Below are 16,757 nucleotides of genomic sequence, written 5' to 3' on the forward strand. Positions count from 1 at the left end.
ACCCTGTATATTAGGAAGAGAACACAGAGGTTTTTTTTAGAAGTTTACATGCACAGAGTACCTATATTTATAATAGAAATATTAACCTCTTATAGGTGTGCAAAATATAGTCTGATATGCCATTGAATACCTACAATTTATTTACTGTTTCTGCCAGCCTCCGTAGTGAATTGTCACAACATTTAATTCTTTCTTGCAGCTCTGATGGACTGGCTAGAAGTAGCAAAAAAAAATTCCAAAGATAATGATGCAATCACCAATGAAGTGGCAGCACAAGCTCATCTTGAGAATTATGCACTTAAACTCTTTCTCTATGCGGATAAAATGGACAGAGAAATGAATTATGGAAAGTAAGTACCAAATTCAGATAAAAAAATATAATTGAGATTTATAAAATAAGTAAGTTGTTGTAAGTCACAATACCAGTTTTGGCTTTTTAACTTAAATATATCCCTTTTTTGTGTATATTATAGTATAGGTTCCATGTTTGAAACGAAACAACACTAAGTGATTTCTTTATTTTTAAATATGCAACCTATAATATACTTAAAAGGATATCTTTTAGTTAAAAGCAAAAAATGGTAGTTTCAGACAACAGTTTACGTGAGAGGTATCAAAAATTTGTCACTTAAGTACAAGTAGGTATTGTTATCTGTATATAATATGAATGAAAATTAATGTTTTATTTTTTTAGACGATTTATAGCAAATTTTTATCGATAAATAATATGATAATATGTAATATTTGTATATTTCATAATATATATGTTAAGTAACAGGTGACAGTGTTAATTAATTACAAGTTTCTACAAATAGTAATAGGGTATTAAGATTTTAGTAAGCAGAAACTAAAAACATTACTTATTCATCTGATCGATTGCAAGTCTCTGGAGTATTAGCCTAGCTCCCACTGCTGGGCACAGGAGAGGGTTAAGGCCATAATTTTCCATGGTGCCCCATGCTAGTTGCAACGCATCCCAGGTAAAGCTAGTATTTGATTTTTTTTTTCAGAAATGTAGTAAAGGCATTCTACACAGCTGGTATGATTTATGATGTTCTGACCACATTTGGAGAGCTGACTGATGAGGCTGTACAGAATAGAAAATACGCTAAATGGAAAGCAGCTTACATTCACAATTGCCTTAAAAATGGGGAAACTCCTGTACCGGGTGAGCTTGATTTTTTTAACATTATAATTATGTTTACCAAATAAACTAGTCCTTCTAGTTCATTCTGTTTAATGGGTAGTGCATTATATTTATATGCCTCACTACAATGTTATAAACATTAAAATGTTGAAATAAGCATATTAAATGTTACAGTATTTTATAATTAATCAATGTTTACGTGATAATTTCTCTACTTATGTTTTGTGCTTTTTAGCAAATGAGTTGGTCTTGTGCCTGATTGGTCTTTAAAGGGACCGATCATATCTAGTTCAATCGGTCAACTGAACTAGGTCGGTCCTCTGTAATAAGTTCATTTAGTTTGTCTTGTCCTTGCTCAGACATTGAATGAACGCTCCAAGATCGCGGCGAGATCTGTTATTCACGTGAATTACGACGGACTTCTAGCATTATCAGGTCAATAGTACACTATCAAATATTAAAAAATACAATTTTGTGTGGAATAGGCACTATTTGATTTTCCTTCATACTTTTACAGGTTTAAGACAGTCATTCTAAATATCCTTTTTTGCAAAACAGTAATAAAATAACGTATATTTTATATTTTAGTTAGAATGGTGTAATTGAAAATCAATATTTACAACAATTTTACATAGTATACCATGTAGACATTATACATTCAGACAAAATACATTCCTACCAAAAAATATGAATACTTACTTTTTATAAGCTTATATACATATTGTATGTATTAAAGACTTAAAACGAGCCGACAACGTTCAGTCGTGCATTTCACTCGAACTTGTACTAAAAGCAGTGAAAGATCGGTGTCCGTCAGGACGGCTGGACCAAACGAGAAATACAAATCAAACTGTGCTTATTATTTACTACCTATTTTCTACTATTTAGTACCTTTATTGACGTATTTTTTATCTTAGCACTAACGGAAATGTTAAAGAAATAAAGTGGCCAGCTATTCTGACGTCAGGTTGTGGTTTACGTTTTTTATGGTTCTAGCAGTATATAATTGACTTTTTATATAACTATTTACTACCTAATTTCTACCTAAGCATACTTTTTTTCACTATTAGGAAGCTTCTATAAAAAGTTATTTAAAGAAAACGCCTTTGTAAAATTTCTCTTCTAAAAATGTTCTAAAAAGACAGTTTATCTTCTCCGTGTAATTGCTAATAATATTTTTGCAGGTGCTTAGAATATGTCAACAATGGTTTCTGGATTATCTTTGCAAGCAATATTTTATAACAATTATTATATTAATTACTAGTTGAATTCACTATTACATATGTAAATTTCATTTGTAGGTAATAAGTAATGCGAATGAATTCTAATCAGTTATTTAATCATTTTTTAGTGGTCATTTGATTCAAAAGTATATAGGTAAAGCAAGGGTAAAGCTGGGTTTGCTTAGCAATATTCTGTTCAGTACTATATTTTAAAATATTGTTATCGCTTTAATTGTAACGTAGCTACTATAATAATTAACTATGTAAATACAACTGAGAATAGATATTTTCATTCTTAATCATTTAGTTTAACAGACAACAAAAGTATATGTTGAAAGTCACACATCTTTTTCTTTAATTTTACACGAATGCTTGCTTGAACTAGTTTTTAGGCATCATACCTTAGTGTAATTCCTGGTGATATTTTAGGTTTAATTTGCATTGATGTAAGTTTCCAAAACGAAAACCAAGTACCATACTAGTGAGTATTTAGTTAAGCAGTCTCACTACACTGTTACGTAAACCCACCTTTACCGATTGATTAAATTAAATTATATAGGACATAGTTTTTTTATCTACAATCTGATCCTAAATTAACTTTTAATAAGTTTATATTATGATATATAAAGCGGGGAATTTGCTAAGTTTAAAATGAATATCGCGAAATAGGTTTTTCAAAAACAAAAACTACCTGATCCAGAGACAAATAAAAACCTTGAAATTCAAATATTTAAAATATTTTTATTTCGTTATTAATTCATAACATATGCGATGTTCAATAACGTTCTTATAGTGAATCAAGCCAAAAGTTCTTTTTTTCAGGAGAGCAGTTCGTAAACGCAATTAATGCGTAGGGACACCTGTTTTTTTTTATGGACCGTTACACTTTTTTCTACTATATTACGATGTTTTCGCGCTCTAATGAAAATTAACTACGAATTAAATATTTCAAGATCACATTGGTAACGTTGTTAAAGAGAACGCAACAATAAAAAATATTAAAAAAACGTGGAGACAAACCTTTGAAAGAAGAAATCAAGGCTACTCTGTTTTTCTTTACTGGCGACTTTATGTTATATAATTGATTAATTTTATTAGACATAACTGAGATAAAAAAAGTATATTGTTTTGGAATCAACAGTAGCAAACCCGAAGTATATAATTCATATTATATTATTTATATTTTAGTTTGAGATTTATTATAGGATTATGTGGTTAATATTTTATAATAGAATACTTACATATACAGTTACAATTTTTTTTCTACATTTGTTTAATTTCACTTTTATTATATAATATAATAACACAATTACACGCGATTTCATGGCATGGATTAACATTTCTTTAAATTAGGCACTTTAACTTAAAAACTTCAGTGGGATAAAATTAAAAATTTAGAGAACATTTGGATTCTAATGCAAAGGAAATTTAAAAGAAGAAAATAAATTTTGTCATTTTTACGTTATTTTCTTTTAGTAAACATCCTGTCCTAAAGGTGTGTCCAAACATAAAGCGGCATTCGAGCGCGGCTGCCGCGCGCGTCTTGCCGCGCTATGATTGGACGACTGCCGCGCGCGGCAGCCGCGAGCTACCTGCCGGCAAACTTGTGTCCCGCGAATGCCGCGCGTAGCTGCCGCGCACCTTGCACGCCGTGTTTGGACACACCTTAATAATTTCGTGTGTAGTCCTCTTCTGAAGTAAATGTTCAAACTCAATTTAGCACCTGTTTTTATTGTAGGTCCCATGCAATCAGAAGAAGGTGAATCTAGTGAGGTTGGTTTCAATGTCGATCCACCACCAACTGTGACAACACCACCCGAAGAACCGCAGACACCAGGGAATCAACCAAGCCCGCCACCACCAACCACCACATCATCTAACAACAGCAACAGTCTGCCCGATCCCAACGTGGCGATGCGTGCCGCTGAGCGATTACCTCCTATACCATATACCCCTGACCCCAATCCTGGTGGCTTTGTCCCTTACGACCCGACCCAGCAGCCACCCCAAACTACCCCATTTTACGGCGACAGCTCAGGCTCCGTAGCTCAGCTTACCCCAGACCAGATAACAAAAGCACAGAAATATTGCAAGTGGGCTAGTAGTGCACTCAACTATGAAGATGTTAAAACCGCAATCAATAATCTCAGGAATGCATTGGAATTGTTGCAAACAGGACGTGACCCAGCTTGAATCTTTTATAACTATTTGGATTAACGTATGGTTTTGTTAATCTTTTGTTAAAATAATATCTATAAAATAATGAATATTAAGAGTACTAACCACAAGCCTAGATTCATACACACTAAATGGTATGGCTAGATTTCAAAATTATTGGTTTTTTTAACTATAATTACATTGAATTCGTCAAATTATAATACATACTTAATGCATTATCTTACGATATCAGTATTTAAAATTGCACTTTCAAACGTTGTTCACGAAATACCTAGTTAATTAGTGTCTTGTAGTAGAGAAGATAGCCCAAAATCTAACCAATTATTACGTTATATTGTAAAGATTTAGTCCAAATGCAAGGAATAACATAATAGTACAGTAATTAACTGGAGTTAATAGTACACGTAACACGTAACGTATATTATCGCGATATGTAGTGCCTCGTTGGTGCTTCACATTTTGTATATAGGGGTAAAAATAAACTTATCGGTAACTCGGGGAAGAATTAAGTATCGACCATAGAATAAATAAAATATGTGACTATAAGGTACAGCGTTTATAAATGGGTATAAAGATTACCGCCTAACCGCAGACACGGCATACGGAAATCAATATGGATAATTTATTTCTAACAACGGTACTATAGTTGTTTTTTGTATGCAACCATTGACTTACAAAGTCAATGTATGCAACAAACATTAATCAGTAGTTTAATACATATATTTCCTGCATTCTATGATCGACACGTAATTTTTTTACCAAATTTCACTGGTGCACTTTTTTCTTCGACCTGTATAAATTGTATTATAATAATATGTGTATTTAAATAATTTTGAAATTACATGATATTTTTATTTTTACTAAGTGTGTTTTTAGTTTATAAATGAAACACGATATTTTTCTTCCATTTACTCACAAATCGTCACACTCCAAACACATCACACTCCACATTGTTATAATTAATTATCGTAAAATTATCGCGATTACATGTAGTATGCGTATGCGTTAACGAAATTAACATAATATTATTATAATTATGACAGTTATTAGCTTTGCGTAATTATAATGCTTCAAATTCAAACCAATATAGCAATAATGACTAAAAAATTATAGTTTATTTTAAATAGGGCTATTGAAAATAAATAGGTTTTTCTTCTGTCTGTTCATCTAATATTGAGCAAATCAGATACACCACATAATATAAAATGTGCAAGTTAATTTAGTTATCTATTTGTGCAGTAAAATCTAAAATCTACGCATTCTTATACAGTGGCAGTTAATTTCGTATCTTATATACGTACTTTCCACATCCACACATACAAAATGAACCTAGCAAGTATCGCTTAAATTAATATCACTTTCAGGTATAAATTCATTAAAAACATCGCACTGTTTTTCGAAACAACAAGGAAAGGAACAATTTCCTAAAGCAATTGGGTCGATCACAAATATCTGCTTCGATATACATAATAAGAACATAAATAATTATTTAACAAGTTGACTAGTTAAATCACAGGGTTTACCTTTCAATAAATGAACACTTCAGAGTTACGATCGATTAGTTTTTTGGTTCGCAATCACTATGAATTTGTAACTACTTTAATGACGGTACTCTTAACAAATTAATTTGTAAAGAACCGGCTTATTATTTGGCTATTGATTATTTATTTGCTGATAGTACCTACATTAATCTCTCTTCAGACCGTTCCCATTCTGAGTTGCTGCAGACTTCTCTTGCTCTTCACGGCGACTAATTTGGTACCTGATGTAATACACACAATGTTAAATGGTTGAATAACATTTAAACACTACTAACAAGTTGCTGAAAAAATGTTTACACTTTTTTTTATAAAAGAACCAGTGCGCATTGGACCTCCATTTCAAGTGATGGAAAGTGACGATGAAGCATATACACCAAAGTAATGCCTATTCACTCTCGCCTTGAAAAGGCGCAAATTGTAAGAGTTCAGGAAAGAAATCTGCAGGTAGGGAATTCCACTTCACAGGCATTCGTCATATAAATGTGGGAGCGTGACGCTTCGTATGAATCCTTGGGATATTCACAACAAAAGGTTGGAACCCCGATAGAATACCGATAAGCAATGACTCATTAACTACTTACTACTATACTGTCTTCTACCCTATCAAGCAAAATTAGACATACTAGTTGCTTAATAGAACACTAAAGTTATTGAACGTGTACTTTAAATATAAGAAACAACGTTGCGTAGTTGAGCATCCCTATGAACGCGGTAAAATCGGCACAATCGATATGTAATATTAATAAATTAAAATTTTTTAATTCAATAAGCTATTGCAAAAATAAATCTGCTTTATGAAGGACTTAAGATTGAAAATAAAAAGACTAGTAAGCGAGACCTATCTATGGGTTGGGAGAATGGGAATGTATTATCTGCACGACACAGTGATTCGTCATCGCGGAATCCCTGGCGAAGTGCCAAATGTTTAAACGCACGATAGCACTTATTTCGCAACTCATGTTTACATCTATTAAAATTGGTCAAGGCATCTCCGTAGTTACTAGACGGTAATTGAAGTCTTTTCAACCAAAATATTAAGATAATGAAAGGATAATGGAATAAGAATTTCAACTGTGTTAAACTTTCATCGCTGCGAAAATGTACGATTATGTATGTTGGCGTAAATTGATGTCGACTGAATTTTTACGGCCTTCATGCTATATTGAACAATGTGGTATTATTTATTACAACGTTCCCAGCGCTGTTATTAATATTCAGCGCTTCATACGTAAGGAACAAATATAAAGCTAAGCCAAATTGACGTCAATCACATCTCCCACGGATTTTCCATGGGACCGAAGCGGTTTTGCTTTTAAACATCTCAATTTAAACATATAGCAGTAATACAGTATTCAATTGTTTTCCAAACATATCATTAATATTGTCGTGAATTTTGATGCGTCAGTGCCAAATTACTGCTTGTTGAAAAAATCTTTTAATTTCCAATTCATATTACAAGCAGTATCCGAAAATGTTCGCTTTACACCATTTCCAGGTAAATACAGTATGTTGACTATATAATATTATATAAACAAGGAGCAATAAATATTTACCATACAACTAGGCGTCCACTCAGCATAAAGAAGAAGACCAAAGCCGGCGCGCAGCGATCGAAGGGATCCCCCACCATAACGTGGGAATACGCCGCGAGGATCATAAGCAGAATCAGCCCTATGTTTGCAAAGTTCTTTATTTTATCTGCAATTTAATTATAAATATTGGGTGTGAGTTGGTTAATAACCTCAGTGTGATAGATAAGGTCGCTTCTGCAAAATGAGACTTGTAGAAACAGCACTTTTAACGTATGATCTTATGCGGCTTTATTATACCAAGGGTACTACGAAGTTATTGTAAAAACGTAATAAAGTTCGTTTTATATACGTAAATCGGGAAAGCCGGAATCGAATTCCGTCCTTAACGGCTCCGTGCTCAATTTCTGAGCTGCTCACTCGACATTGACATCATACACGAAGCAATAAACATTACTACGGTCCATGCTACTACCTATGAAATGGTTATTGGCACTGCAGAAATAGAAAACATTATATATAGCATTGTAAACACATGCCATATTAATGGCAACTTGACAAAAATACACCAAAGCGCAACGGTATCCAAATTACTTAATATTGTGGAAACCTTTTTCGCGTTTTCTACGTATAACCTTCACCCGGACACTCCATACAACAGTCGAAAATTATCTACCTACTACTACTACATAGAGCAAGGCGCTATCTGCACACGCGCAAATGTGTGAGTGAAGTGGCAGGGCTACCCATCACTTTCTTGCATTATTACGTTACGTGATCAAAGCGGCAACGTAGTGAAAATGCTAACGCGAATATAATATCATATTTTTCATTAATTCACTAACCAGAGTAATATTAAAGATTTATTTAAAAATATATTAAAAGCCCTTAAAATGTTGTGTTTTGGACATGTACTTTTAAATAAGGTAACCAAGGTATTTGAAATTGCGTGTCCAAGTTGATCATCATTATTTAGTAAATAATTAGGTATATTCACTACTTACGTAATATTTATCGGCAATACGAATTGAAAATTCGAGAACCCTTGTCTACACAGACAGAGTTCCAGACAAGTTTTTTTGCTTATTTCGTTTCATCTTTCGGAAAATGATGATAAACAGTCGTACATAGCACAATTCACGTCCATTATAAATAGTAACGTAAAATGATGTTTTATATGAACGTACAAGTTTCGTAATGAATAAACTATATGAAAACTATATTCAAATATCAAAGCCGTCTTCGCACGAAAACGGCTCACCGGCAGCCTTGTTGTCGTACAGTCAATGTGACCGGCAATGTGCGGGGCGTGGTGCGGTATCTAAAGCTAGGGAAGGGCGGAGAGTGTCCGTTGTCTTTACTTTTTGTTCTCTGGTATAACGTAAAACCTGTATGGCCTAACGGTTTATTCTGTGGACGCTAGATGAGGAGGTCTTGGGTTCAATTCCCGGTATGACTAATTAGGAAATTAACTTTTCTTAATTACTTCTGCAGCTTAATTTTGATTGCCTCTCCCTATCGGAAATTGCGTCTTATCTGAGTCGAGGCGTATAATATTGCGGATAGGCTACCCGAACGGATCGATTCCGACTTGAATCAAAATCAGGGCCCTGGTCTAGGTGTTCAGGGAAGTGTCCCAGAGTCAATTTCATTGCTTCGGTACTCATAGTGCAAGGTAGGTTTCCTTAGTTTGAGACCAGGCGATTGGTGTGGTTGTCTGGAATACATTATAATAATAGGGACAATAAAAGTTTACGTGGAATGTGAACTTCGGTGAGCCCACCAATTTTTTATTTTATAATATCTAGATAGACGCCGCAAGTACATACAGCAATTTGTATTAAAACCAAGCGTGCCACATTTTTTGTACCAACCATGACCTCACAACATTGACTTACAAATAAATGGACGACGGGTCTAATACAAAAACTACGAAAAAAATGTCCCAAGTCAACCTTTTCGAAATTTAAATTGTAATGTCATCGCAGTATCGCGCTGTCAGTAGAACAAATGAAGACTAAAGCGGAGTGTCGCGCTCTGTATACGATTTTAGCGCCTTACAAGTGCGGACACTTTTTAGCGCGGACCCGACGTCCATATAATTGTAAGTCAATGCCTCACAAGAACTATTTAGTGATAGAAACCTCCTTTCACTCGCTCTAAATCGATTGATTGATTGATTGAACGGAATACGCGTAAACTCGCGTGTTCCATTCAATTAATCGATTCTAAATAGAATCATTTTTGTTCAAGTAGTAGTATTTGTTGATTACAAGTACTTAGTCGTATAATATTAATATAGTAGAAAAATAATAGAACAAGACAGTTTAGTCCTTTATTTTATTTGTTTGTAAAAAACATGTTAATTATCGAGTTCTTAGGTTTTCGCGATTGTTACACATTGGAAATGAAACTATTTTTCCGGATTTAAATCGCGTATATTTGTTTTTTTAAACAAACCGACGTTTCGGGCCCTTTACAGGTCCCATGGTCACGGTTGACTGAGGTGGTACAGTCTTCAACCAGTTATGTCTAATATTGATGCAAACCACCCTATTTTTTCACAAATCCGGAAAAATAGTTTCATTTCCTACATGTTAATTACTTAAAAAAAATTAAGACTTTAATTTTTAATCGACTTCAAATATTAAAATTATCGTCCTTCCAGTAAAATGAGCTTGTTATATAACATCCTTTTGTAATAGATCTTATCGTTTAACTTAAATAATGAAAACGCACGTCAATATATGAACTTGCGACTGCCTTAATTAATTTTAATAAATGGTTTTCTGTTGGTAATTGATCAAATTGATGAATGCCAAGACAAATGAAAATATTACTGCCGACAAAATGTGGTAAAATCTGATTAATCAGAAGAGGTTTACTTAATGACGGCCTCGTGTGAAATTTTTGTGATTTGTCTATTATTTCTCGGATTTCTAATTCTACTACTCTGCATATTTGGATAGCATCTTAGGTGGAATGAACTAGACAACATTCGTCCTCGAAAGCAACGAACTCATACATATAACCAACTCCAGGTTTTTGTAAAGACAGCGTACTGTTAATTCTTTGCATTATATATTTTTTTGTATTACTCTTACTACCGGCAATATATGTTATTATTTGCTCACTTTATACTACAAAATACTACAAAACTGAAAAAAAAAAACGAAACGTTACTAAACGACATAACAAAAGAGTTATAGAATATTTTTATAATATTGCTAAGGTCATAATAATTTTCGTCACTTTGTTTTCAAAATCGATCAGAATCGAGAACAGTGTTGCCTAACGTATACATCACTAAATGTTAAATTTGGCCAAAGAAATGTACAAGTGGCGGTACCACGCAACTGAATGTACAAAAGTGCTTTCGTTCGTTATGCATGGCGTATTAAAAAGGATCACAAATATATCGCACCAAGTAAAAGCCGCAATATATTACAAAACATAAGGCATACACTCGGTTTGCATATTTATTTTCTCGAAATCCATACAAAACCAAAATAATTGTTTTTAAAATAAATTGTGCCTTTTCTGATCACAAAATCACTTGCCCGTGGACGGAAACGTCCCTGTTTACCCGTTTACCTACAGTTATGGTGCTTTTGCACTTTATAATGGCACAATTATGCATTTTTCGCGTTTTCGACTGGTGTTTATCTAGGATAAACGGTCGAGCGCGTTCTGAAGTGTAGCAGCGGCAAGTAAGTGAATTTCACTTACTTTGGGCACGCGAAGTACGTACACTTGCGGCGTCTATCTAGATATAATGTCTGTGCCATACAAATATTTGTCCAGTCCCGGGAATCGAACCCGGGACCTCTGCGTGGCAGTCCAGCAAGATAACCGTTCGGCCACGGAGGCAGTTAAAATTGTGCTGCTAGGTAAAGTTTATTCAAGATGATGAACTTACGGCTAGGTATGAGTGCCAGAGCCAACCCGAACAATATTTCGAGTCCCCCAATAGACCTTCTGTACCATTTCGAGGGTAACTTGAAGTCGAAAGTTTCCGCCAAAGGAAATACTTTGGCATATCTCACGTATTCCTTTCTCTGTAAAGATATATGTACATAACATTAAAAAATAACAAATAGGAAAGTAGTTTTGTGAGGATGAAATGCACTAATCGTTATTGCTATTATAGTCCTATCAACGTGACGTGTAGAGGTCGTATGAAAGACACCTCGATTATGATTCTTATAATTAATTAAGTACTCATTTCAACGTCTATGAATTTCATTTCTCATTTTTTTAAATTGGAGTTTGTAGACTAAAGAGCACGGAGTAAAGATCAAAATAAATTTCTTGTACAAAAACAAATGATGGTACAGTCAAGAGCGCACCAAATGAAGCTTGAACTTCAATCGTTTCTCATCGCAAGCAGTTTAGAGATGAATTCTATTCATAAGTATCAAGCTTGACGCTCTTGACCGTGTATGTACCCGCAGTGAGATTTATAAATATACGTCAGAATGCCACGTTTTTTTATCAAATAAAATAACCTTGCTCTTATCACCCAGAGCAAAGATAGGCGTTTACGATAGAACGAGCTCGCCCAGAAGATACCTATTGAAGACTCGTTCCAATTGTTTCCAGTTCCCTGTGTCTTAAGAATCTAAATATCGTAATAAGATTAATAAGTTCTGTAATTTATTGTCCAATTTTGAATAAAAAAAATAACGCAGTTTATAAAGCAATGTACGAATGGTACTGGAAGAGTCCCAGATGATAATGTACAGAGCACATCAAGCTTGACATTTTGGACTGTTGTTACAGAGACATAGAATTGATTGTAAATGTTTGGTACGACATAAGAATGGAGTGCTCCGGACCTTCTAGTCGACCGAAGGGAACGGTGAGGGTGGAACTAAATTGAAAAGTTCCTGCGCCCTCCCCCGAAATGTATACGATAGAAATATCCGCACTAATCGACACGGAACCACAACAGGTCGGTCAGAGAAAGCTTTGTGTCCATGTAATAAGAGCGAAACTTTTATTCCTTTTTTGTTTATTGATTTTTCATTTCTTTATGAGAGTAGATATTTTTCCTTATTGAAATAAATACATGGCTATTTAAACAACCAAGCCCTTTTCTAATGATTTTAATAAAACCCAATCAATCGTAGTTAATACCACAAACCAAAATTTGTACCTATACAAAAAGGCGATGGCACCCGAAGGTAAAATTGCACCTGGTGATTACCAGAGTCTGAGACACCATTTGTAAGTACCAACTGTCTTGTTTCGTGAATCTTCGAAAAATTGCCTTTACAACAGAGTTCGGAAATGGCCTGTTTTTTTGATAAACATTATCAAATCAATATTTACAAAATAGTATTCGGAAAAGCGAGTAAGCACATAAATAATATCTTAAATTCCTGTTGAAATCATCTTAGTAAATATTTAATAATAGCTATTATTATTTTTTGAGTGACAATCATTTTTGAAAAAAGTTAGTTTTTTGAAAACCATACAAAATTGGCACACAAGAGTTTTCATCCTATCTTTGGAATCACTTGCTAAGCTTCGGGATTTGGAACACTGGGTAATATTAAGCGATTCACCACTATTTAAAATAAAAGTCAGAACATCTTATCAATCCCATGACGTCACAAACGAGACCATGCCTGACTGTGAGTTCACAGTGGCAATTGTCGTGCCGTTAGACCGATCGGAGATTTTGTTGGCAAATTGTATGTACAGCTCTCCCAATAGCAGTCTAATAAGAAACGTTTTGTATACAAATAATTTACGCGTTCGCTAGTGACGATTGTCACCGTATAGTCGTGGTAGGTACCTTAAAATAACTCGTGTTATATTTTTTAACATAATAAGAATGACTATATGTAACATGATAATTGATGATAAAATTGACTTGAATTGAGATGACAAAATTTTACGTACAACATTGGTGTTTTCAAACGAGTCCTCATATTTCTTAAGGTGACAGTATAAAAAGGCACATCTTCGCCGTGTTAACACATTCATAATTAATCCTTAAGTTAACCGACTCTCACAAACGGTAGTGAGACGAGAGCGCTTACCAAGGAGGCTATACAAACACCTACAAAGGGTTGTAGAATGTGCCATGCTCGAGATCACACTTGAGAGCGAACCAAGGGTGATGACATAGGTGAAAGGCACAAAAGGACAAAGTTGAACGAAAGTAAACGTGGTCTCAGATAGATAGATGTCATCCTACATGGTAACATACATACCGACACATTCCATCAAACTTGTCGAATTATTATGTTGTTTATGACAAGTATTCAAGGAACATGTTTAGCTGAGTTAACACAAAGGTACGTGGATTGATAAAGGGTTCCAATAAAAATAGTAGGTACATTGTTAAGTGCCTTTAAAATCGATTTATGTGGGCAATTAATCTGGAAAACCAGTGCTAACAAACTTCACATGTGGGATGTATACTACATGTAGTAGGTTATTGTAGAAAACTGGCAGAATTTATTAAAGCAATTAAATGAATCTAGTTTACTTAAGGAGCGACATGTTATAATTAATGTAGTCACTGACAGGTTATTTAAGAATTCGATTTATCGTTGGCATTAGTCTGGGGAATCACATTGCAGTGTCAGTAAATGTACGCCAATCAATTAATTGTAATTAAATGGGTTGTAGCGGGGAAGAGGGAATGCGTCTCGCGCCGTTCGCGGCGTCAAATCGCACCGTCAGACATCTCTGCGGCATTAGGCGGCAGGCCAAATACTAAAATAGCAAGCCACATCGCTCCGCAACAAAAATTTCAATGCACCTAGCGACCTTATAATATGTCCCTCGTTCATAACGAACACTACATGTATGCAACAACAACTTACCAAATCCTTGTGTAATTCCTTAGAAATAAATGGTGTTAATTTAGTTATTCCAACGAATATAAAAAATACTCCTAGAAGGATAGATAAACTTTTCAATACGATAGATCCCATTTTAACGAGCGTAATTTCAGCACTGATTTACACTTCCACACTCATTCTATTACCGCATGTCTAAATAATCAAGATATCGATTATGCATATAATCTATTGAATATAACTTAGATAATAATATTAAATAAATTCGGAATCATAATTTGAAAATGTATATATAGATCGACGAACGAAATAAAAAGAATTTAGGAGCAAACACGTTTCGCGCCGGCGCGCGAAAAAAAATCCATACCTAACCACAGAGTTACTATTATAAAAAAAAACAGAAATTACTGCTACTTTTTTATTAGGATTTTTGTCTTGGATACAAGTATATCGAGTTATGTCATTTAGTTTTAGGAATCCTCAATAAATATTTTCTGTTGTGTTTTTAATACACTTATATAATGGCAAAAATAACTTTGGGTTTTTTAAATAGTCTATTAAGCGACGGGAGTCATTATTCATGTTTTAATTTTCGCTTAATTCACTTGCTAATAAAGGACGTTGAATATGAACACAGCTTAGCAGGTATTTCTTCTAGTATGCTTCCACACCATTTGCCTTTTATACCTTGATCCTTCTTTCACAAAGTTTCCCGTAATGTTATCATAATCTTAATTTGAATATCTTAAAACTTAAGTCGTTTCATTTCAAATCCCGCCATTATACGAGATGGTGGTAGTGATAGTAACAAGTCATTTGCTCACTCAATTTCTTTCTTTATATTGGCATTGTCTGTCAAGTAAATGTGTGTGATCATGGACGTATTATGTGTGTGATAGACTAAGGGTCGTATTCTAGAACTCTATTCAATGCTCAAGTCAGGATTGCACTGGCAACACAAGCACTGGAAATACGACCCTAATGGCAGGGACTTGAGTATGATTTCTAGTACTTTGAATCATACTCAAGTTCTGACTTAAGCATTGAGTAGAGTTCTAGAATACGACCCTTAGGGTCGTATTCTAGAACTCTACTCAATGCTCAAGTCAGGATTGCATTGGAAACACAAGCACTGGAAATACGACCCTAATGCCAGGGACTTGAGTATGATTTCGAGTGCTTTAAACTGTACTCAAATCCTGACTTGAGCATTGAGTAGAGTTCTAGAATACGACCCTTAGGGTCGTATTCTAGAATTCTACTCAATGCTTAAGTCAGGACTTGAGTATGATTCAAAGCACTAGAAATCATACTCAAGTCCCTGCCATCAGGGTCGTATTTCCAGTGCTTGTGTTGCCAATGCAATCCTGACTTGAGCATTGAATAGAGTTCTAGAATACGACCCTAATTAATATCTGTCTCTGGGTATAAGTTTATTTTTTCTTATTTCTCTTGGCTTTTCGCGGTAAGCGTTTTAGCCACTTACCAAGTGTTTTGACTAGGTGTAAGTTGTACAGTCTGTCTTAGGAATGGGCGTTACAAATTGCATATAGTTATGGAATTTTTATATTGTGCCAATATAGAATATCCGATATCGTGTATCTTAGAAACTATATATCGATATTGCTCCGCATCGCGTATTTTTTTTTTTTTTTTTTTTTTTTTATTTATTTATTTCAGGCAACTAGGGCCCATAGATACATACCTTACAAACTAACATACATATAATATAACAATAATATAATAACACAATAACAGAAATATTAAATAAATACCTTACGGACTAATCATAAATACAATATAACATGATAATATACATATAACACTATTTATTTACACGTATGTACTTCGACGTGTGACGCAACGTGGGCGTCCGGTAGCCGTCCTCGGAAACGCCGGTACATGACACCCTTCGGCCAAAAGTCTTCTCTCATAAAGGTCGACAGGTGTTGAGTTGGTACTCGCACCACAAAAGAATTAAAATTCACATTGTGGCGCGACTCCAACCGCTCGACCCTCAGGTTTGCGTTGGCCTTCACTGGCATGTACTCCACAATATCCGCAGACTTGGTGGAGTAATGAAGACGCGACACGTATAACAACGTCGTCGGTACCGCTGGACGCAATAAATGATTCGGGCCAGTCAGGGCGGTGCCACTAAGGTTTCGGCTGGTGTTCTTCTTTTCCTTTTCCACCTTCCGAAAGCCGTCCTCGTCGCACTGATCAACTCGTCTCGGTGGTACTGACGACGCAGCTCCTGATACGAGTTTCTTTTTCGGTTTTCCCTTCATTGGTTGCCTGGGTCGTGGTTGTGGAGTACT

The 16,757-nt window shown here is 34.7% G+C and overlaps 2 protein-coding genes across 2 annotated transcripts in view; one reads left to right on the forward strand and one right to left on the reverse strand.

Annotated features, from left to right (window-relative positions):
* The window catches only part of LOC113236586 (vacuolar protein sorting-associated protein VTA1 homolog), a 19,486-nt gene extending 14,134 nt beyond the window's left edge, over positions 1-5,352 (forward strand). The window contains exons 2-4 of the mRNA XM_026472725.1: positions 200-350; positions 1,011-1,168; positions 4,109-5,352. Coding sequence (XP_026328510.1) covers positions 200-350; positions 1,011-1,168; positions 4,109-4,563 — 764 coding nt within the window. The 3' untranslated portion in view covers positions 4,564-5,352. The remainder of the gene's footprint in view (positions 1-199; positions 351-1,010; positions 1,169-4,108) is intronic.
* Positions 5,353-5,462: 110 nt separating this feature from the next.
* On the reverse strand, positions 5,463-14,781 carry LOC113236588 (transmembrane protein 35A). Its single transcript, XM_026472727.1, has 4 exons — positions 14,461-14,781; positions 11,538-11,676; positions 7,643-7,787; positions 5,463-6,310 (listed from the first exon to the last, which is right to left on the reverse strand). The coding sequence occupies exons 1-4, from the start codon at positions 14,569-14,571 to the stop codon at positions 6,235-6,237; spliced, it is 471 nt and encodes a 156-aa protein (XP_026328512.1). The 5' UTR covers positions 14,572-14,781; the 3' UTR covers positions 5,463-6,234.
* Between the last annotated feature and the right edge of the window lie 1,976 nt (positions 14,782-16,757).

The sequence above is a fragment of the Hyposmocoma kahamanoa genome, unplaced genomic scaffold, assembly GCF_003589595.1.
Source record: "Hyposmocoma kahamanoa isolate Upper Pololo Valley unplaced genomic scaffold, ASM358959v1 92, whole genome shotgun sequence".
In the NCBI taxonomy this organism is placed as follows: domain Eukaryota; kingdom Metazoa; phylum Arthropoda; class Insecta; order Lepidoptera; family Cosmopterigidae; genus Hyposmocoma; species Hyposmocoma kahamanoa.

Excerpts from the sequence above, each read along its gene's own strand:
- LOC113236588 (XM_026472727.1), bottom strand. The coding sequence starts at position 14,571 with ATGGGATCTATCGTATTGAAAAGTTTATCTATCCTTCTAGGAGTATTT. Across the intron at positions 11,677-14,460 it reads AGGAATTACACAAGGATTTG|AGAAAGGAATACGTGAGATA; the intron begins GTAAGTTGTTGT and ends ATATCTTTACAG. Across the intron at positions 7,788-11,537 it reads TCTGGCACTCATACCTAGCC|ATAAAATAAAGAACTTTGCA; the intron begins GTAAGTTCATCA and ends ATTAAATTGCAG.